Genomic DNA, 22,763 nt, shown 5'->3' on the forward strand with positions numbered 1-22,763 from the left:
TCAAGTGTGAAGCAACCTAATAGGATTTTCACTTGTACATGTTTCATGATTCTCAGACAAAGATGGAAATCAATGACACAATACAGGATTACTGGAGGAAAAGAGAGTATGAAGGAATCAATAAATCAATCAATGAATCAGTAAATGAAGGGCTGACTGAGTGAATGAATACGTGAAGGATGGGTTGACCTGGTGGCCTTCAGTGGTACTGCACTTTAAGATATTTCTGCATTGGCTTCAACTTTTAATTTCTTTATTTAGTCTATGTTTAGAATTAGATTTGGCTTAATTGAATAAGAATCAAATTAATAAGGACATTTTTGTCCCTGTAAATTTTAAACAAATGGCTCGTCGATTACTTAATAATGCTCAAAAAATGTGCTATTAAAAACACAAGATTGTAAGATTGCTGTGTTGTACCTTAACCTAGACCACCACCTCTTCTAAACCTTAACCAAAATGCTTTGGTTGCCTAGGCTTACCAAGGTCTCGAGTCTGGATGGGAACCACAGTCTCTGGTATGAGAGTCCAGTGTTTTGTACGCCTGCCATCCAGCCGACCACCTCCTGCTGAGATGCATTTCATATTTGGGCCACTTACTTCATCACTCAGGAGAGAATCATGCTTGGAAAGTACCGACTGGACTTTTTTCAGGACTGTGACCAACAGTCAGGATGAGTAAACCGAGGCTGTAACGTCATCCATCAGCTTCTGAAATGATTTCTGTGTAGCACGGCCGGCCAACAACCTGAAGGACGTCTCCTGTCAGCTGGAAAGCCAGAAGGACAGTCCAGACACTCACACCATGACTCCAGCTTTCATCTCCAGCTTCCCCTCAACTCCTCCGGTCTAACACGACAAGGACCCTCCATCCTGCCGAGGGACATTAACGGGAAAGCATTGAGTTAACAGCAGGTCTGTGGACGATGCAGCAACCATTACCCTCTTCTTCATTCTGCAGCACCGTTACTCTGCAGGACCCAACGCCAGCATCCTGTCTGCGGACTTCAGATCTCACCTCCTTGATGCACCTGCCTGACTCCATCTGCAGGTGGATCACTGACTTCCTGTCTGACAGGAAGCAGCACAGGATGATGGGAAAACAGGTCTCTGACCATCGGCACTGGTTCCCCTCAAAGCTGCATCCTTTCCCCTCGACTCCTCCTCCTGTACACAAACAGAGACACCTGCAGTCACCAGTCAGTCCACCTCCTGAAGGTTGGAGACAACACCACCGTCACTGGGCTCGTCTCTGATGGGAACGACCTCCACCTGGCGGCCCTCCGGGACACTAACGCATGCAGGAGAGATCAGAACAGACCTCTCCCTCCTCGTACATTAACTTTTTAAATGAGAAGCTGATGTGACCCAAACTTCATGCTGTGACAACAATTTCTTCCCCTCTGACATAGAAACTCAAACAGTTTACGCTGTCATCATTTGCACTAAAGCATCTTTTTGTACTTATTCTTTTCGTAAAATGTTATTGAAATATTTTGACCTTCTTTCTTTTGTGTTTAGCTGTATTTCTCTCACTTTGGAATGTTTTCTCTTTTTTGTTTTTGATTGTTGTGCATCAGACAAATTACTTCTTTGTGAAAAATTGGCAATAAATCTAATTTTGACAGCTTAATAGTTTTATAGCAAAAATGTTTTTCTTTTGTCATTTCCTATTCAGTCTTGCAACCCCTTAATTAGGGCCCGAGCTCATGAAGCTTTCGTGTCAGTCCTGGCAATAAATGACGTATTTTGGAGGTTTGGCGCATGTGCGTGGCCGAACGGCTCGCTAGCTTAATCTTTCTCCTCTGTTGACCGTTCCAGTTTTAAAAACCTTTGAATAAAGTGTTTCTCACTTGATAATGAGCATTCAAAGTTGCAGTTATGAGCCTTTTCTAAATGATGTCTAATAAGAGTGGTACGATGGAGCTTCACTCACTGAGTATCTTCTTGGCGTGTTGGACCTTCATTGCGGTGAACTGAGATCTCTACTGTACATCGCCGGGTCATGTGGGTCGTCAGTGGACACAGATTGCTGATACTGAACTATGCAGAGCTCACACAATAGACCCGGCTCGCTGTCCGGGCCAGAAAAGCCTCGGCTGGACGGATTCTCCTCATGCCGATGTTATTACTGTTGGAGGTCTGTAATGGCTGTTAGCCGGCTGAGCCCGACAACAATAGGTGGTTTTATCCTATGAGCGGAGTGCTAACGTGTCTAATTCCTCTCCAGAGGATCAGTTTATCTCTTTGTTTGCAGCAAGCAGAGAAAAGCAGGAGAATAAGGAATTCCAGCGCGGCGCAGGAATCCGAGAGCCACAGATCGATCCCATCTACGCGGGTACGACGGAACGAGGCCGGAGGCTGCAAAGTGTTTCTCTCTGCCAGCTCTGGTGTCAGCCAGGGATCCAGCCCTGAAAACCAAACCTGCACAGGCATGTCAGAAATGTTAATTCTGGTTGACCAGGCATAAATAACATTGTCAGAGGAATTAGAGTTTGTTCCTGTGCTGGGAGTTTTACTGACATAAGAAGGACTGTTGTGGCGGAGGGCCGGCGCTATCACCTCTCCAGGAAAAACACTGTTTCCAATTGTATAAATACATGTTTGGAGTCCGATGACACGGGGTGAAGGGCGCAAGTTAAAAGTAGGCTCACTTCTTTCCTCCTCTGACTTTCAGTATTTTCCACAAATGCTTTATTGTGCTTCAGCTTTCCTTTTACACACACACACACACACACACACACACACACACACACACACACACACACACACACACACACACACACACACACACACACACACACACACACACACACACACACACACACACACACACACACACACACACACACACACACACACACACACACACACACACACACACACACACACACACACACACACACACAGTATGGGATTCCTTGTTTCTTTGGCACCACGGGGGCTGTGGTGACATCACTTACCAGAGGAAGCCAATTTTCCTATTTTTGGTGACACTCAGCCAGGAAAACCTTCTCTCTTTCCATCCTAACACTCTCTATCGAAGTCTCAATTCCTCGCTTTCATCTCGTCTTTTCACACAGCAGATAAGATGGGAGGAAGGTCGGGGGGTGAGATGCGTGTCGCAGGTTTAGGTTTACAGATGACTGTATCACTGTGAGGTAATGTGACTGTTGAGTGTTTCAGCACCCTGTTACTCAGCAGAGGGAGGCGGCAGCCGGCACGGACTATCTGCTGGACCGGTTCACTCCTGGTGGGACGGCACAGTGGGAGATAGAACGGCTTCCATCAGGCTTGTTTGGAGTAGACAGGATTATATAAGACTGTATGACTTAGTTCAAATAAATGTGTAGAGTCTGGTCTTACCTTCTCATTTGACATTTTTGGTGTCAGTGTTGAGCGAGGTCCGTAGGCCGAGGTCAACCTGACTGCACCGAGTCGGGTGGGGGAATTTTGGTGTCAGTTTTTAGGTGAACTTGCACCACAAATATCTGTGATGTTTGGAGCATGTTGCTCTTTATCAGTGTTCTTAATAAATGAGTTGCATCAGGAGCTCGAGGTGTGAATAAATTACTTCTGTTCACTCACCAACATCTTTCCAGCAGCTGATTTCAGTATCCTGGATGAGTTGCTCACTTTGATATTTAATTAATGCCAGTGTTCGGTGTCTATAAGATGCACGTTTTTGTCTTCTATCATTGAACTGTCTCCTAAACTGGGAAGCAGTTCTCATGATACTCATGATAAAGTTTGGACGGAGGTGTCGGTCCGCTCAGCCACAGTTGGCCATGATTGAGGTAGGCTGTGAAACACCTTCTGATTGTCTATTCTGATGTATTTTCCTTCCTCAGTTGCACCTTGCGCTTGTGTTCACCGAAATAACAAAAATCAAAAAAGTCAACTTCATGGTGTTGGTAGAGGAAAAGTCAGGAGATCACATAGGATTCGATTCATCCTCTCGGGAGGCTGATTGATTTGCTTGTGTGTCAGTTTGTGATCCATCACAGACCTGTGACAAAATATTTGACCTTTTTATTAATCTTCTCCTGACCTTGCTTCAGTTTCCTGACCTTCACTGAACCTCCAACCGAGTGGATTTTTCACAGCCCTCATCTTTCCTTAATCTTCACATACAAGACAGAGATACAATAAAAAAAAAAATCATTCCTTCAACTGTTCATCAAAATCACTCATTAAGTTGAGTTTGCAGGTTTTAAGCATGAAAATGCTGCAGTCAACTTTAACCTTTAATCACTTAAGACTGAAATATTTGAAGAAGAGAAGTAATCGAGTTGGAAAAAGTTCCCTGAGACTCCATTAGAGTTTCACCGCTGGTGTGTGAATGTGTGTGAAAGTGGGTGAATTGGAGGTGAACTGTAAAGTGCTTTGAGATTGCTAAAGTGATAAAGTCTTTATAAGTGCAGACCATTTCCCTTCAAGGCTGTAACGCTTTAACAGCCTGAACCTTTGACTGGGAAAGATGTATTGACATGAAGGGCTCTACAGAGTATTTCACTCCATTTGCACCTAAAAATAAACATGTGAGCTGGAAAAATACAATAAAAACCTAATGTGACCTTTTCTTACAAACGTGTCTCACCTGCATACAAGACAGCTGTGATTATTAAAAGTCAGCAGAATGTGAAGCTCAAGCCCACAGACACAGCTTTCCTTTGCATACAAACATGTAGCATTTCCTGTAGTTTTTTCACAATAAAAGCTTCCCACTGGCTCTGATGAAAAGCTGTTTGACTGGACTGTAGCAGTGGAGTCAGGGCTCTAAAAACAAATGTCTGTCATTGATTGAGTTACACCACTGGTCAGCTGAATGCAGCGTAACTGAGGCACGAAGTCACCATCGGTTGGGCAAACGCTGCGACTTTCTGTCCCTTTCAAAGTAAAAGCCCTCTCGTGTTGCAGACACAGTGCAGCCGTGTACTAAGTTTTGACCTGATATGAAACGGAGGCCTTTGCCTCTGGTAGATATGGACCAATGTGTGATTTGGTGGTTTGTGCTACGAAAAAAAAACTTGCAAATGTTTTACAAATCTCTTGTAATATTTCATGGTGTTAAAAAGCACAACGTTTTGATTTGAAAAGTTATTTTAAACCTTCTGCCTGTGTGAGGATAACAAATTAACAATGTAATTAGTGAAGTGCTTGAAATGCTATCAGTTATTTTCTTCGACTGAACGTGATGACGGTGTGCATGTGTGTTTGGTGTGTGCTGGAGCTTTGAGTTGCAACTGAAATGCTTTGATGTTGCTTGGTTTTAAACGTCAGCTGCAGTGGTGGTGTAAATACAGCCTGCTGATCCCAGAGAACATGGTACCTGGTTCTGATTGGATTCACAGGGATCTTATTGCCAGAGGCTGTGGAAACATGCGCCACTCATCTGTACAATGTGTGTATGAAGTGTTTCCTCATTTCTGGGATTTTGTGACTTCTCCGTCACACCGAGTGGAAGCAGCCTGAGATAAACTGGTGCTGTGTGGGCTCGGTGTGGATGTGGCCGCTGCATCGTTGAGGACAGAAATGATCTCTGCCAGAGTTTGTCCCTCTGGGCCTTTAAGCTTTTTCAGCTTAAGCCTGATGATTGGGTATTTTTCACACCTTGTGGATACACAGCAGTTACTTTAAAGCCTTTAGCGAGTTCTCCCTCAGTTGGTTTTCTCGGTTTTCAGAAGTCAAACCAAAACCTCAGTGAGAGAGGAAGTCCCAAACCTTAGAGCAGCACACTGTGATGAAGAGATGTGACCATGATGTCATTTACAGCTGAAACAAACATATATCTGTTGTTTGTACAGAATTATTACCAGAGTTCTTTGGCACATTTCTGACTGACTTTTTCCTGTTTGGTGTTCGGTTGAATGTTGCTGTATTAAATATTACAACAGTGGTCAAATGTTTTACCTCAACATGCTCCAGCAGACAGCGTTTTGAATAAATGATGTATGTGTTTGAATCCACGTACCAGGAATTAAAAACAGCATCCATTGTTTGTGTGTGTCGCATTGAAGATGACATCACTGCGACGCCACATTGAGGAGGACGATCTGCATAGAAAAACGAAATCCAGAAAGGACTCTAGTACCAAAACTGAGTAGAGTCGAGGGGAGCCAGAACCAGAACCAGAACCAGCCATTGAAAGAGGAATTTAACTTTGTTTTAGTTTCTCTCTCAGGAAAGACGGTTCACCAGTACACTGATTCTCATTAATAACATTAATCATTTAATTAATGATTAATTAATTAATTAATCATTTGGGCGGCACGGTGGTGCAGTGGTTAGCACTGTCGCCTCACAGCAAAAAGGTTCCGGGTTCGAATCCGGTCCTGGGCCTTTCTGTGCGGAGTTTGCATGTTCTCCCTGTGCTTGCGTGGGTTCTCTCCGGGTTCTCCGGCTTCCTCCCATCATCCAAAAACATGCACCTCAGGTCAGGTTACCTGGCGCCGTGCTAGTGGCAGCCTGCTGCAGCAGCTCCCCCCTGAGAGCCCCCCTGCTGTAGCGAAGACATTTCCCCTCGGGGATTAATAGAGTGAAATAAAATAAAACATAAAAAACATTGAACAACTGGTCAGAAGTTGGTGTGAAAACGTGAACATCGAACCTGAGTGAAGTCCGTGATCTGTATGTTGGTGTTTGTCCTTCTGCAGGCGTCCAGGACAACCCGCTCAGAGGAAGACAGGGACATCGGTTGGGACGCCTGGGGCCCTTGGAGCGACTGCTCTCGGACCTGTGGGGGCGGAGCCTCCTACTCACTACGACGCTGCCTCAATGGAGGGTAAGACTCGTTTAATATCTGACAAGACGCCATTTAACAACATATTAGAAATATGGAAATACTTCATGACAGAGACAGAAAAAAAACCCTCCATAATGAGAAACAAAAAAATCAGCTGCACAAAATACACCACTCCTGCTGAATATTAAGATACCTGTTAAGCATGTGTTTCCAGTTCATTCACTTCACCATAGACTCTGTATACAGAGAGAAGTCAACGTGACTGAACTATGTACAGTACAGTTATTGCAGCTCACTGACCCCCCCTTAAAAACATCTGTTAATAGTTGATTATGTTTTCTCAAAGCTTGGGTGTATTTTTCATGTGTTCCAATCAGTAATAATATTATTGTTCCGAAATTAATTACAGTGATCTGGGAACACGTTGAAAAGATGTCCATTTGGTAAAGAAACATTATAATTATGATTAATATTTATTATTAGACAAGTTGTAAACAAACATTCTGGTTTCCCGGCAGATTTGGAGGACAAGTGATAAAACATTTCGCTGTAAATTTTGATCACATTCATAGCAATTGTTTAAGCAATATTACAATATTGTAATATTGCAATTATACAACAAGTTACCATCTAAATAAAACATGTAATTTAAATTTGTTCATATTGTGGAGCAAATCACTCTCAAAATATAAACCGTTTCCATGTCTCCATGTCAACACACGAGGTATGACTAATAACTGGACAACAGTCAGTAGACTCTTATGTAATATATGTAATGTTTACTACTCCAGGAAGTAGTCAGACTACCTAGCAACCACCTAGCAACAGAGAGGACTTCTAGTCTCCAACTGAATAAATACAAAACATAGAAACACTAAACTGCTCAGCGAGCTCAGTCTGGTTGGAACAAAGATATCTGATGGACAAAGATATCTGATGATATCTGATGGACAAAGATATCTGATGGACAAAGATATCTGATGAACAAAGATATATGTTGAACAAAGATATCTGAGGAACAAAGATATCTGATGAACAAAGATATCTGAAGAACAAAGATATCTGATGAACAAAGATATGTGATGAACAAAGATATCTGATGAACAAAGATATCCATGTTCTCATGTGTTTTTAACATTTTAGCTCCGTGTCATGTGTTCAAACCAAACCGGTCCAGCTAGCCTCCTCTAGGATTGTAAGTGCGTGACTATCCGTGGTGTTACGGTACGGGTGCTCAGAGCGACCAAAAAGGCCCAAAAGAGACCCGACTTCACCAAATGGGTCATTTAATAGAACTATAACAAGTAGAAACTACATTATATTACATAGTATATGAAACTCTATTCTAATTCTATTTTCCCACTGAGGAGTTGGAGTGATATTTCTAGTGATGAGAACGGTGTGATGTCATGATGATTTGTTCCAGATGTTCAGTTGACCAATCAGATCTCTGGGGCGGAGCTACTGGTTGTATAAACTTTAAGAAACTGAAGAATACTCAGAAATATTCAACATGACCATGTTTTTACTACCACCGGGTCGAAGTGATAAAATGTCTCCGACGCCACAGATCAGCGATATGTTTTGTCCTATTTTTTTTCTTGAAATATGACTTTTTTCAGTCTCAGTCTTGTTTTTCTCATAAAAAGTGACCAAACTAACACTGCCAGGGCCTCAGCGATACCAGAGGAAAAGGTGTCACCAAAGTACTAATTATTATTAATTTAATATAAATCCACCCATCAGTTGCTGAGATATTTCAGTCTGAACCAAACTGTTGTAATTGTTCAGATCTGGGAAAAAGGCAGAAGTTTAAGGGAAAGAAAGCGATGGAAGCTGTGACAGAGTCCAGACCTGTCTACAGACCAGTGAGGAGTGCATGCTGGGAAGTCATGGAGACCGTGTGTGGCTGGGTGTGGTCTGTGTCTTCATCACGCTGATAAACACATCGAGTGAGTCAATTCCAAATCTCTGATGTTTCTAAAACCCACATGGGGCCGCCTGCTCTCGCTATCAGTCCGTCTCTGCTCAGATGTTTGCCGCCCGCCCGGTGTTGCTTGTTCAGGACGTCTCAGTTTATCTCTTCCAGACTGCCTCCCGCTGCATCTTTCTGTAATCTACTGGCAATTTGTCTCCATCGTATCTGACTGCTACTCAGCCCAGTTTTCTCATCCATGCCACCCCTCAATTTTCTTTCACTGTGGGCATGAGAGTCCAAAGTAAGAGCAATTCTGCATTATTCATATAAACCTGACACAGTAAACACACACACACACACACACACACACACACACACACACACACACACACACACACACACACACACACACACACACACACACACACACACACACACACACACACACACACACCGGTGTTGAAACCTGTTAAATGGCCTTGTGGTCATGAGCTGAAACTAAATGAGAGGTAAAAACACAGTGTGGCAAACTAGCCTTTATTACACTTTTTAGGGAGTTTTAATTGAAAGTGTTTCTCCGTACTTCAATCAAGTATCCTGACTTTTAGTTTCTAGTATTTGTCGAACCAAAGTATCAACCATCAGTGATGTCATCAACCAGCAGTGATGTCATCAACCATCAGTGATGTCATCGTTGGTTTATGAACATTATGAATCCTCCAGTTCAGATTCTGTCCGTCACCATCTTTGCTAGTTCGGAGCATTTTGGAGCAGGAAGTGACCATATTTGGACGAGCTGGGGGAGGAGCCAGCGGTGGATCTGACCGATCCGATCGGAAACCTGACGATACTTTGTCCCGCCCACCGATAGCTGTAACCTGACTGCACCACAGGCCTGTCAATCAAACAGACACGCCCCCAAAAACAGGTCTTCTTGAATCTTCTTTTCTAATGAATGAGGGATTATTTTCAGATGGACCTCCAGAAAACTAATAAGAAGGAGTGACTTTAGCTAACAACACCGAGATAACTGATGGACACATTTGATTCACTTTGGATTTGATGAGAGAAGTTGAATGGGAGTCTATGGAGCCGGAGGCTTTTTGGAGCCGACCTCTAGTGGCACTCGCTGGTATTGCAGCTGAAGACACTTCTGCATCAGGACCATTTTACAGACCTGAAGCTACGAACTCTTTTAGAAACAGTTTGTGGTTTAGACTGAATATACTGTTTTTGTGTGTCTGCCTCTGTACAACAGTAGGATTTGGCTAGAATGAGAACATCAACTTTAATCAGCAACACACACACACACACACACACACACACACACACACACACACACACACACACACACACACACACACACACACACACACACACACACACACACACACACACACTTATACACACACACTTATACACACACTTACACACACAGTAGCTCTCTGTCTGGCCAGTGTTTCTCTTGGACTGCAGCTTTCCCCCTCTGGTACCAGACTGCGTCTCCCTCCTTCAAAGCTCCATTAACTCCCACCAGTTCAGCCTGTTGTTTTGGAGCAACTCTCACTACCAGAGGAAGTAACTGCCCTTTGGTGAAAAAAACAACCTATCTGAGTGTAGATTTTACAGGTAAATTGTTGTATATTTCATCAGAACAGGCACAATTCACAAATTAAGTAAATCCTTCATTTTCTCATAACAGCAAACGCGTTGTCATGGAGACGCTCAGATCACGTCTGTGTAATCTGAGGATGGATTAGCTATCGGTGGTTTGGGGATGTGTTGGAACGAGATGAAGCCACTCTGAGTCCGTCTCACAACTGCTGCAAACATCTTGAGGCCTGGTACCACAGGCTGTTCTGATTGCATCATCATGAAGCTCTGGCTCATTTGTTGCTCTGAACTTTTCATGAAGCTCGTTTGGTTGGTGTGTAAGAAAACACCTTTATTTTTACTTTACGTTTTGTGTTCTTTTGTCCTATCACTTATTGTTTCATTTTGTCAGTCCAACTTGGTGTTACTGTCTCTCATGTTCACTTCCTGTTTTATTTTAACAGCTCACCTTCTTGTCTGACTTCTGTTGCCTTAACTTCCTGTCCTCTCGTCTTCCCACCTGTCTGATGGTCTTCACCGCCCTGATTGTTTCCAGCTATTTGTAGTTATCTCTCTGTGCTCCTTACTTCCTGTGTCAGATCATCATTGTTGCGTCTCCGTTGTGTCTCGGTTGCGTCACCATTGTGTCTCCGATGCGTCTCCATTGTGTCTCTTGTGTCACCGTTGTGTCTCCGATGCGTCTCCGTTGTGTCTCGTGTCACCGTTGTGTCTCCGATGCGTCACCGTTGTGTCTCCGATGTGTCACCATTGTGTCTCCAATGCGTCTCCGTTGTGTCTCCATTGCGTCAACCTTGTGTCTCTTGTGTCACCGTTGTGTCTCCGATGTGTCACCGTTGTCTCCGATGCGTCTCTGTTGTGTCTCCGTTGCGTCAACGTTATGTCTCTGATGTGTCACCATTGTGTCTCCAATGCGTCTCCGTTGTGTCTCCGTTGCGTCAACGTTGTGTCTCTTGTGTCACCGTTGTGTCTCTTGTGTCACCGTTGTGTCTCCGATGCGTCACCGTTGTGTCTCCGATGTGTCACCGTTGTGTCACCGTTGTGTCTCCAATGCGTCTCCGTTGTGTCTCCATTGCGTCAACCTTGTGTCTCTTGTGTCACCGTTGTGTCTCCGATCCGTCACCGTTGTGTCTCCGTGGTGTCACTGTTGTGTCTCCAATGCGTCTCCGTTGTGTCTCCGTTGCGTCAACATTGTGTCTCCAATGCGTCTCCGTTGTGTCACCGTTGTGTCTCCAATGCGTCACTGTTATGTCTCCGATGCATCACCATTGTGTCTCCGTTGTGTCTCCGTTGCATCAACGTTGTGTCTCTTGTGTCACCGTTGTGTCTCTGATGCGTCTCCATTGTGTCTCCGTTGTGTGTCTTGTGTCACCGTTGTGTCTCCGATGCGTCTCCGTTGTGTCTCCGTTGTGTGTCTTGTGTCACCGTTGTGTCTCCGATGCATCACCATTGTGTCGCCGTTGCGTCAACGTTGTGTCTCCGTTGTGTCTTGTGTCACCGTTGTGTCTCCGATGCGTCACCATTGTGTTTCCGTTGCGTCACCGTTGTGTCTCTTGTGTCACCGTTGTCTCTCAGCGGTGTTCTTCTCTCAGACAAACTGAAACTGAAAAAATAAGAATCTGACTGGAAACTGTTTGAATGTGTAAAAAAACCCGCTTCACTTTTCAGTTGAAGCTTCATTGAGTTTATTATTTCCATCTTGTCTCTTGACAGCTTGTAACATTACCTTCTCCTCAGTTTCCAATCGGACTCCAGAAGCCACACACGTCTTTATCATCACTGTTCACTCCCAGCTGCTCATTTCATGTTGAAAGATGACAGAAAGAACTGTTTCTGTTATCAAATGCATATTCTGAATGCTTTTATAATCAACCTGACATGAAAGTAAATGAACATCCTTCCTATCATTATTTATTAATGACAATTTTACAGCATGTTCTCGACAGGAATGTGTTTTTTTTTCTTCGGTAAGTCGCGGTACGAGGTGATAAAGTCTCACACTGTACTGAAGGGCTGTGAAAAACAGCTGTTATAGAAGTATTTTGAAATAAGAAAAGGATAATTATGTTGAACTTTGTTGAATTTGTATTATCGTTGCCATGGTTTCTGACTCGTCTGTGGAAAAATATGTGTTTTTAGTTTATTGTGAACACACGATTCAGATATTATCACAGATATCTGATTTTAACGCACTGGTCTCTTATTATGACCGTACGAGCTCAAAGACAACAAAAATATGACATCACTGATAGTTGATGACATCACTGCTGGTTGATGGTTGGTTTGAACAAAGTAGAAGAGATTTTATCACCAATAGCTTCATATTTAAGTCTAGTGGGCCTTAAATATTAATAGTATGATTAATCTAATCACTGATAGTTGCCCCCCCCCACACACACACACACACACACACACACACACACACACACACACACACACACACACACACACACACACACACACACACACACACACACACACACACACACACACACACACACACACACACACACTCCCTCTTAAAGTGGTAGAACCTCATCATTTTGTATGTGTCAATGTTCAATGAAATAGAGTTCAGTGTTGGAGGAGGTGAATTATGATCCCAGGAATGAAAGGGAAGCTTGTGCTGCATTTACGAGTGAGTGAAAACTATTTAACATGCATGCAGAGAAATCAGAATAGATCACTGAATGTGACAAATAAATGTCAGAAACATCCAGCAGCTGTTATTTCGAATTCTGTATAATCTTTATTTTATGCAATTATCAGTGTTAGATAACAGTTTGGGTGCTGGTGGTGTGTCATTCAAAACAGGAAGTACACGTTGAATATCATTGTGCCAAAGCAGGTTATTTTTACATAGAAAATGTTGTAGGGTTAGAGGGTTGGAGGGTTGGACGGCTGGAGGGTCGGAGGGTTGGAGGGTTGGACGGCTGGAGGGTTGGAGGGTTGGAGGGTTGGACGGCTGGAGGGTTGGAGGGTTGGACGGCTGGAGGGTCGGAGGGTTGGAGGGTTGGACGGCTGGAGGGTCGGAGGGTTGGAGGGTTGGACGGCTGGAGGGTTGGAGGGTTGGACGGCTGGAGGGTCGGAGGGTTGGACGGCTGGACGGCTGGAGGTTTGGAGGGTTGGAGGGTTGGACGGCTGGAGGGTCGGAGGGTTGGAGGGTTGGAGGGTTGGACGGCTGGAGGGTCGGAGGGTTGGAGGGTTGGAGGGTTGGAGGGTTGGAGGGTTGGAGGGTTGGAGGGTTGGACGGTTGGAGGGTTGGAGGGTTGGACGGTTGGAGGGTTGGAGGGTTGGAGGGTTGGACGGTTGGACGGTTGGAGGGTTGGAGGGTTGGACGGCTGGAGGGTCGGAGGGTTGGAGGGTCGGAGGGTTGGAGGGTTGGAGGGTGGGACGGCTGGAGGGTCGGAGGGTTGGAGGGTCGGAGGGTTGGAGGGTTGGAGGGTTGGACGGTTGGAGGGTTGGAGGGTTGGACGGTTGGAGGGGAGGGTTGGAGGGTTGGAGGGTTGGAGGGTTGGACGGCTGGAGGGTCGGAGGGTTGGAGGGTTGGAGGGTTGGACGGTTGGAGGGTTGGACGGTTGGAGGGTCGGAGGGTTGGAGGGTTGGAGGGTTGGAGGGTTGGAGGGTTGGAGGGTCGGAGGGTTGGAGGGTTGGGGTTGGAGGGTTGGAGGGTTGGAGGGTTGGAGGGTTGGAGGGTGGAGGGTTGGAGGGTTGGAGGGTTGGAGGGTTGGAGGGTTGGAGGGTCGGAGGGTCGGAGGGTTGGAGGGTTGGACAGTTGGAGGGTTGGACGGTCGGAGGGTCGGAGGGTTGGAGGGTTGGAGGGTTGGAGGGTTGGAGGGTCGGAGGGTCGGAGGGTTGGAGGGTTGGACAGTTGGAGGGTTGGAGGGTTGGAGGGTCGGAGGGTCGGAGGGTTGGAGGGTTGGAGGGTTGGAGGGTCAGAGGGTTGGACGGTTGGAGGGTTGGACAGTTGGAGGGTTGGACGGTTGGAGGGTTGCTGTGTGGCTCTGCTTCTTATCGGCACTAAACTCAGATTAGACCGGGTCTGCTTTACTAAATGAGCTGCTACCAGTTTAGTCTCATGTTATTGTGAGCTGGTGGGAGAAATGTGCTTTACGTTACAGCAGTTAACACACACACACACACACACACACACACACACACACACACACACACACACACACACACACACACACACACACACACACACACACACACACACACACACACACACACACACCACGCACACACACACACTAAGAGGTTGTTTTGTTAATGGTACTAACAAGGTGGAATGGATTTAACTGCATGTCTGTGCTGTCACGGGGAAAAGAAGCTTCTGCTGTGGCACATTTCACACACGGTTCGGGTTCAGCGTGTGTGTGTGTGTGTGTGTGTGTGTGTGTGTGTGTGTGTGTGTGTGTGTGTGTGTGTGTGTGTGTGTGTGTGTGTGTGTGTGTGTGTGTGTGTTCAGTTTTACTTGACATTTTGGGCTCATTGAAGTGCTGACATGGCTGCTCTCTGGCTGATATGCGCTGCAGGTGGAGTGTGCTATGATCTTGCAGATGTGTGTGTGTGTGTGTGTGTGTGTGTGTGTGTGTGTGTGTGTGTGTGTGTGTGTGTGTGTGTGTGTGTGTGTGTGTGTGTGTGTGTGTGTGTGTGTGTGTGTGAGGGGTGGGAGTAGAGGGAGGGCTGGGGGGTATCATATGTATGTTACTGTTCATTCTGCACAAAACAGGAACTGAGATGGAAAGAGGTGCAGAAAACATTGAGTTAATGAATTCAAAAACAGTTCCCTTCCTAAAAGAGATGAAGCTACAAGTGTTCTTCAGATATTTCACACGTGAAATGGAAACAAAAGTCTGTATTTTTTTTAGAAATGATTTCAAATATTTCTCCAAAATCACCCAAAAAACAACAACAACGAAAATTGTTTCTCCATTTAGCCTGATTGATATAAAATGTATTTGGCTCTTTTTATTCCTCACTGTCAACAGTTAAAAACTAATATTTACTATTTAATGATTTTTTTTTTGTGAAAGGCTAATGATTAACAGGAGAGGCTAAATTATTGTCTTCTTGTTGTCGCATGATCCCTTTAAATTATTACCCTGAAGTGGATAAAGAACGGCAGCAAGGAGGGTCTTTGTGTAAAAATACTGTCAAATAAAGATGGTAAAACGGTGTTTCATCAGTGACATTAAGTGCTCTGTAACGTTTGATTAATAACTCATTTAACTGAAGGAAGAACTGAGTCATGATGGGAAATGCTAATATAGTTAGGCTGAGGGGGAGGAGCCAAAACCCGGCCGTTAATTAGAATTTTTTTTTATACGACGCGGAGCCGCACTTCCAATTCACTGAGACTCACCTTCATCACAACAGATAAACTACGAGTTACATGTCGGGTTGTTACTGAAGGAGACGGAGGAATAACTGAACATAATTAACCCCAAATAGGACAAATGAACTGGACAACACCATGACGTCCCTTCAAACCTCCGTCTGCCTCCAGTGGTCTGTAAACGACAAACTGGTGACTTAACATGAAATGATCAAACCTCTGAACACCATGTTACGCCATGGTGGGGCATCATGTGTTATATTTATATGCTGTTACCACGGAAACAACACAGATGGAAAGTCAGTTGGGATCGTTCGTGTTGGTAGACACGTGAGTGAGTCGAAGAAGTGATATAATGTGAGTTTCTCCTGGTTAGGAAACTACCACCTTTCTCTGAACAGGTGTTTTTCTGTACTGTTTGGTTTTTATCATGAGCTTTTTGCTTCTTTTTTTTTGCTTTTCAGAAGCTGTGATGGCAAAAACATCCGCTACAGAAGCTGCAGTAACACGGTGAGTCGGATCTTCATGCTTAATCATTAATTAGAGCCCGAGCATCGGTGCAAAAGCCCTGTTGTTGTTTTTCGTAAAAATGTTATTTTTCTTACCCGTTCTTCTTCTTCTTACGTAAAGTGATTTTCCTTTTTGGAATCTTTATCGTATTCAAAAACTCATGAACGTGGACAAACATTTGTCTCCCGGCGAAAAATTTCGTATTCTAGTGGAGTCGCGAGTGGGCGTGGCCAAACGTCTCGAGAGCGCCCCCTACAGAGATGCCCCGGCGGCCACATTTACCTAAATTCACCAAATCCGGTGGACACGTGCATCACACCTGGACGCACTAAAAAGTTACATTGCATCATTACTCAACTCAACAGGAAGTCCACCATTTTGAATTTAGTCTCCATTTTGGGCGATTCTGACACGTTGTACTTTGTCGAACTCCTCCGAGGGGTTTTGTCGCACTGACTTGAATTTAGTTTCTATGGATAGAAAACATGTTTGGGATTAAAAGTTATCAAAATAATTTGTTTTCATCAACGTGTGTGCCCATGAGAGGCGGCCATTTTGAGCATCTCGCCATGAAACTAGGAGTTGCTTTAAATCTTATGTACATGGACCGACCTTCTCCAAACATCACAGGTATGATAACAGCCCCGCCCTGAAGACCCCTGTGGGGTAATATTCGCTGATAGTCACAGCGCCCCCTGTTGGCCACTGGAAATGACACTTTTCATACTTTCACATTCTACGTCGAGCTGGTTGATCCCATGAACGTAAAGTCGGGTCACAATAACCTAAACATGTAGTTGATGATATATTGAGACATTCGTTCGACTTTGTCAATGGGCGTCGCCGTGACGATGCGGCAAAGTTGGATGTCTCGCTGTGACACAGGAAGTTGATGTTTAAGGTCAAAGGATGCTTGAAACCTCACGAAATGTGTCACATACATCCGGTGCGGTGAGACAATACATCTGATATGTGTTTTGCGGGTGGGCGTGGCCAAACGCCTCACCAGCGCCACCTGCTGGAGACAGGAAACAAGACAAAAATAGCAACTATAAGCGGGGATACGCGGTTCCTCGCGCGCTGCACGTCGGGGAGACGGCTTCGGGGAGACGGCGCGCGGGAGTGCGAGGGCCCGTACATCACTGCTTGGAGTTTTAATTATTGATTGGTTCTCTTTTTTCAATTTGCACCGCCTCTGGTCTGCCAATCAAATCGATGCTTTAACCAACACAAAGTCAAGGTAGTTGGAGAAAGAGGTATTAAAAAGATTTGCTCTGTTAGTAGTTCTATCATCACTCAGCAGGGAGTCCATGTGTGGATGTGGACCTGGTTTAAAGTTCTGGGAACATTTTCCCTCGACTGCAGTCAGCTGTGATCTACATGCGTTAAAATCAAAGCAGTTCCATTTTAATTCAAGTTATATTGAAGAGGTTTTAATTGAAGTTTGACAGTACGTGTTGTGTCTTATTGGAAGGTTTTCAAGGCCGAGTTTAGATTTGATTATTTTAGGACATTTGAGTTTTATTTTCCAGTTCAAAAATTTGTTGGAAAATTAATCGAATGTAATAAATTACATTCCTTTAAAGAAGTGATTCAAATAGTTGCATTATTTTTTTATTTAATTCAGGTCATACCACATATGTGCTGCATGTCTCCATGATATTCTGCTCCAGATGAACACTCCCTCCACCTTCACCATCAGTAGAGACCAACCACCGCTCTGATGGGAACTCTACATTACTGCACTTTCACAAACCACAGACGTACATCCAGTCTGCTGAAACAACCGTCTGACACCACTTTAAATCAGAGGAAGACAAATTATTTTTCCTTTTTTCTCCACTGAAGTGCTTCAGTCAGGATTTATCATGGAGAGTCAATCATGGAGTGGGAAGTGTTCCCAGAATTAAATCTATCGGGTGTCTCTGGAGGCGGAGTCTGTCTGAACTGAGGTTCTCTGGTTAGTCGGCGTCTGAAGGACGCGTCGCCTGGCGGAGCGTCTCTGGAGGAAGCTCATGTATCAGACTGGATGTGTCCGGTTCTCCATCAGGGAGGACAGATTATTATTGGCTGTCAAAAGTCTGCCAGTTGTCACCCAGAGAGACGAGTGTCTCCTGTTGATCTGAGACATCCAGGTGTTGGACTGGACAGTCTCGTCTGATGTGGTCCGACAGGCCGGATCTCCATCGAGTCCCGTCTGAGTCACACAAACAGATTAAAACCTGCATTTTATTAAACTGTTGCAGAAACATTTGAATGAGTGTATTTGTCAACAGATATGAATTTCCATCAGACTCAGTTCTTAATTACTCCATCAAAGTCATTTAAGTTGTTACATTTGATTATTTTTTCATTACTTTCCACAAACAAATATTACAAATTGGGCCTAGGAAGTCCTAAGGATTCCTCATAAACCTCCCGATACAACACTGATCAATGTCAAAGTTTTATGAAAAGTTCTTCAATAGACTTTGAATTAAGATTGGAATGGTTTTGATTTGAAGGCACAACCACAGAAACAAATCACTCTTGCGTATGGTGCTTCATTCCTCCTGAAATTCAATGAAATTAAAGCTATTTTCTCATTTATATCTGCAGCCTTTAGTCTGTCAGAGTAAAGCAAGGAAAGTGTGAAAAAGGATCAGTTATTATTTTTTCTACAAAGATTATTCTAAAATGTCCTTGACAGATTTTTTTTTTTTCCAAAAACTAGAAATAATTGTGTTTTCATGATATTTCAAGCTGTTTTCTTGAATTATTCCCACTCGTGTTCAGAGTTGTAATCAGTCATTGAGCCTGTTTAAATGGAGAAAAGTGTCACTGCTGTTTGATATCTGACGGACTGACGGACTGACTGACGGACTGACAGACTGACCACCACTCAGTGGTGTAGACAGACATGGAGCTGTCAGTCAGAGCTAACCAGCTGTGGAGAGCTGCTGTCAGACTTAATGATCCTGAGAGCTCCACCTGAGACAGCGGCGCCACTTCTACTCCTGTCAGTCCTACATATCTTTTTCAGCTCTGAATACAGCAAACTTATTTGATGTTTACCCATAATGCCCTTCTTCTCTTTCCGCTTTTCATGCTCGTTGACTCCATCTACAGCTGTCTCAGAGGGTTATCTGAATTTTGTCATATCATATCATATGAAATGCAATTATTGCAATCTGGATCCAAACCACATTTGGAGGTTTGGAATGTGATTACAATCAGATTTCTACATATGCGTCTCTCTGCTGGCTCAGGTTGATGATGTCATTTTTAGAGAGACGAGTGAGCAGAATCTATGCTACCGCTTGCAGCGCTATCAGAAAGTGTGGACGACAACAACAACAACAACAGTCCATGGACAGAAGCTGAAATAAACTGTCTAATGCAACTTCTGTGCCAACAGCTTCTATGTTGGAAAGCTTCGCCTATGTCGTTACCATAGCAACCCATGCAGAGTGGACAGTCTGTCCTCAAGATGCAATTTCAGAAAAAAAACCTAGTGCTCTGCTTTTTAGACTTAGTGAGGCAGACAATTCTGCAACTGTATTATGAAAGGAGAAACATCGTACAGGATTATTTTTATCTTCCAACATTGTGTTTTGAGCTCCATTTGTAAAGAAATCGGATGCAATGTGATTTAATGAATTAATGTGATTTAGATGAAAATAAACTAAGATGTTCAGGGTGAACTTCAGCCATGCTTTGGTTCCCCACAACAGACCGCTGCTCTGAGGGTCCAGGAACATGGTGACGGTTTATTTTGTGTGTGTGTGTGTGTGTGTGTGTGTGTGTGTGTGTGTGTGTGTGTGTGTGTGTGTGTGTGTGTGTGTGTGTGTGTGTGTGTGTGTGTGTGTGTGTGTGTGTGTGTGCGAGGTCAGTGCTGGTATATAAACTGGACGAGTGCTTCAGAGGGAAATCATTAGAAAAGACCCGAACGGTGTGAACTTTTCAGGAACATGTTTTCTTTGATGGATGATAATGTTGTCTGAGTTTTGATATCATGTGATTTGATTCTTGTGCAGGAACTCAACAGGACAGATTGAAAAAGACAATAAGGAAAACTTGACATGAGAGCGAAAGCTAATTTTGAGTTTTAATAAATTGCATCCACAGATTAGATGAAGAGAACACTTTCATCACTCCAGATTATTTTAATGTGAGAAAAAGCTTTTTGATGTGATGTTTAAAGAAATATAAAACTTTACTTATCACTTAAATCTGGAGATTTACAGTTCTGTGTGTAAAATGACTCACTGACCTTTAAATTTGAGTTTAAAGAAACTGTTTAATCACCTGCACTGGTTATTGTATATGCTAATTATCAATTTGATGGCAGAAATACGTCTCAAAAGGTTGTGACAACAAAAGACTGGAAAACTTGTGTGAAGGTTCATCGGTTTTATTTACATTTTATGCAGCGTATCAACTTCTTTAAAAACGAGGTTCAAAACAATAACTTTAAAATCTACACGTGAACTTTGATTCCCTCCTTTAGATTAATTATGAAGAATCACAGTGGTGACACACATTTCTCCTCTCCTCTCCTCTCCTCTCCTCTCCTCTCCTCTCCTCTCCTCTCCTCTCCTCTCCTCTCCTCTCCTCTCCTCTCCTCTCCTCTCTCAGGACTGCCCTGCTGAGTCAGGTGATTTCCGGGCCCAGCAGTGTTCAGCCCACAATGACCTCCGGTACCAGGGTGTGAGCTACGAGTGGTTCCCGGCTCCGTACGACCCGTCGGCGCCGTGCGCTCTGCGCTGCACGGCTGAAGGCAGCAGCGTCACCGTTGAACTTGCGCCGAAGGTTCTGGACGGGACGCGATGCCGAGCCGAGGCCTTCGACATGTGCATCAGTGGAGTGTGTCAGGTAGGAGACTGTGAATCACTTCTGTTCTGTTCTCTAACACGGATCACTGAAAACACAAAAAAGGGTTTTTAACCACAGACCTGAAATCTGAGCAGAGAAACATCAAATGTTGTGTCGAACTCTGTAAATGGTCAACAGAGACCCTTGAAAGTCTTCAGAAAGTCTACTGGCCAGGTGTTCTGATGACATCACGTTTCAAGAGGGGGCGGAGCTTCACTGTCCAAGGCCGAAGAAGGATCACCAGGTCAGGAGACACCAGCTGGGTTTCCTTTGTGTCGCCGTGAATTCGTCCCCCAGAGTCAGACTGTCAACACCGAGTTCCACCGGGACCTTCTGAGGGGAACATTCAGTGGACCACCTGAACTGTGTTGCCATGGCAACAGGCTCCTCCAACATGACAACAGGCTCATCAGTCAGGTTACAGCTATCGGTGGGCGGGACGTAGTATCGTCAGGTTTCCAATCAGATCGGTCAGATCCACCGCTGGCTCCTCCCCCAGCTCGTCCAAATATGGTCACTTCCTGCTCCAAACCGCTCCGAACTAACAAAGATGGTGACGGACAGAATCTGAACTGGAGGATTCATAACGTTCACGAACCAACAATGACATCAGTGATGGTTGATGACATCACTGATGGTTGATGACATCACTGATGGATGATGACATCACTGAAACTCAAGACCGAGCTGCTCTTCCTTCCAGGGAAAGACTCTCCCACCCTCGACCTGACTACTACCTTCAACAACTCTGTTATCCTGACCCTGACTGCTAAGAACCTCGGGTCCAGGCTCTGGTCCAGGCTCTGATCCAGGCTCTGGTCCAGGCTCTGGTCCAGGCTCTGGCCCAGGCTCTGGTCATCTCACATCTGGACTACTGTAACTCCCTCCTGGCAGGTCTACCTGTTAGCACCATCTGACCTCTGCAGCTCATCCAGAATGCAGCAGCTCGACTTTAACCTCCTAAATACACTCACACTACTCCTCCTCCTCCTCCTCCTCTATCGTGGCTCCTAAATGGTAGAATGAGCTCCACCAACATCAGGACAGCAGAAACTCTGAACATCTTCCACCACAAACTAAAAACACACCTCTTCCTCCTTTAACCTTGAACAGTAGAACTTTAGTATCTTAACATGGAACTTACTGATAGAACTTTGTAGTTTGGCTTTCTGGAAGAAATTGTATTTTCTTGATTCTTGTTGTTCTGGTTTTGAACCCTCATGGTTGAAATGAACTTATTGTAAGTCTTTGGATAAAAGAGTCAGATAAATGAAATTAAATATAATGTAATCACTGATGGTTGATGACATCACTGATGGTTGATGACATCACTGATGGTTGCTGCTTGGAACAAACAGCATTCACCTGTTTTGATTTCCTACATTTATTTGATTATTATATTCGTCCCTCGTTGGTCTAGTTTGGTCCAACTCAAACTGTGAGCTGCACCACTGTTTACTGTCCTTATTGCTGATTTGCTTTGAAGCCAATCATTTCGTCCCAAACAGCAAATCGCCATAATGACATGAAAGGATGCATTAAAACATGGAGGCTGTGGTCCCTGCAGCGCAGTAATCATGTCGGAGGGTTTTATTTAGTTGGAGCATCGACTGCACTGCTTCCACTCCTCGGCTGCATGCTCGCTGAGACTCTTTGTAACTGCATGACAGAAGGAGGAACACGTGTATCACACTTGACAGACTCATTTCCAAAACAATTATTTATGTAAACTCTTTGGCACTTGAGTAATGCAGCAATAAGCTGAAGTGTAGAACAAACATATT

The 22,763-nt window shown here is 44.3% G+C and overlaps 1 protein-coding gene across 3 annotated transcripts in view; it reads left to right on the top strand.

The window, feature by feature from the left end:
* Positions 1 to 22,763, top strand: part of adamtsl3 (ADAMTS-like 3) — a 183,190-nt gene that overhangs the window by 74,287 nt on the left and 86,140 nt on the right. For all 3 annotated transcript variants that reach the window (XM_069711465.1, XM_069711466.1, XM_069711467.1), the window contains exons 4-6: positions 6,657 to 6,784; positions 16,080 to 16,125; positions 20,743 to 20,979. In XM_069711465.1, the coding sequence (XP_069567566.1) occupies positions 6,657 to 6,784; positions 16,080 to 16,125; positions 20,743 to 20,979 (411 nt within the window). The remainder of the gene's footprint in view (positions 1 to 6,656; positions 6,785 to 16,079; positions 16,126 to 20,742; positions 20,980 to 22,763) is intronic.

The sequence above is a fragment of the Brachyistius frenatus genome, unplaced genomic scaffold, assembly GCF_029030835.1.
Source record: "Brachyistius frenatus isolate BFR_SWC_R1_liver_20210118 unplaced genomic scaffold, ASM2903083v1 Contig_100, whole genome shotgun sequence".
NCBI lineage: Eukaryota > Metazoa > Chordata > Actinopteri > Embiotocidae > Brachyistius > Brachyistius frenatus.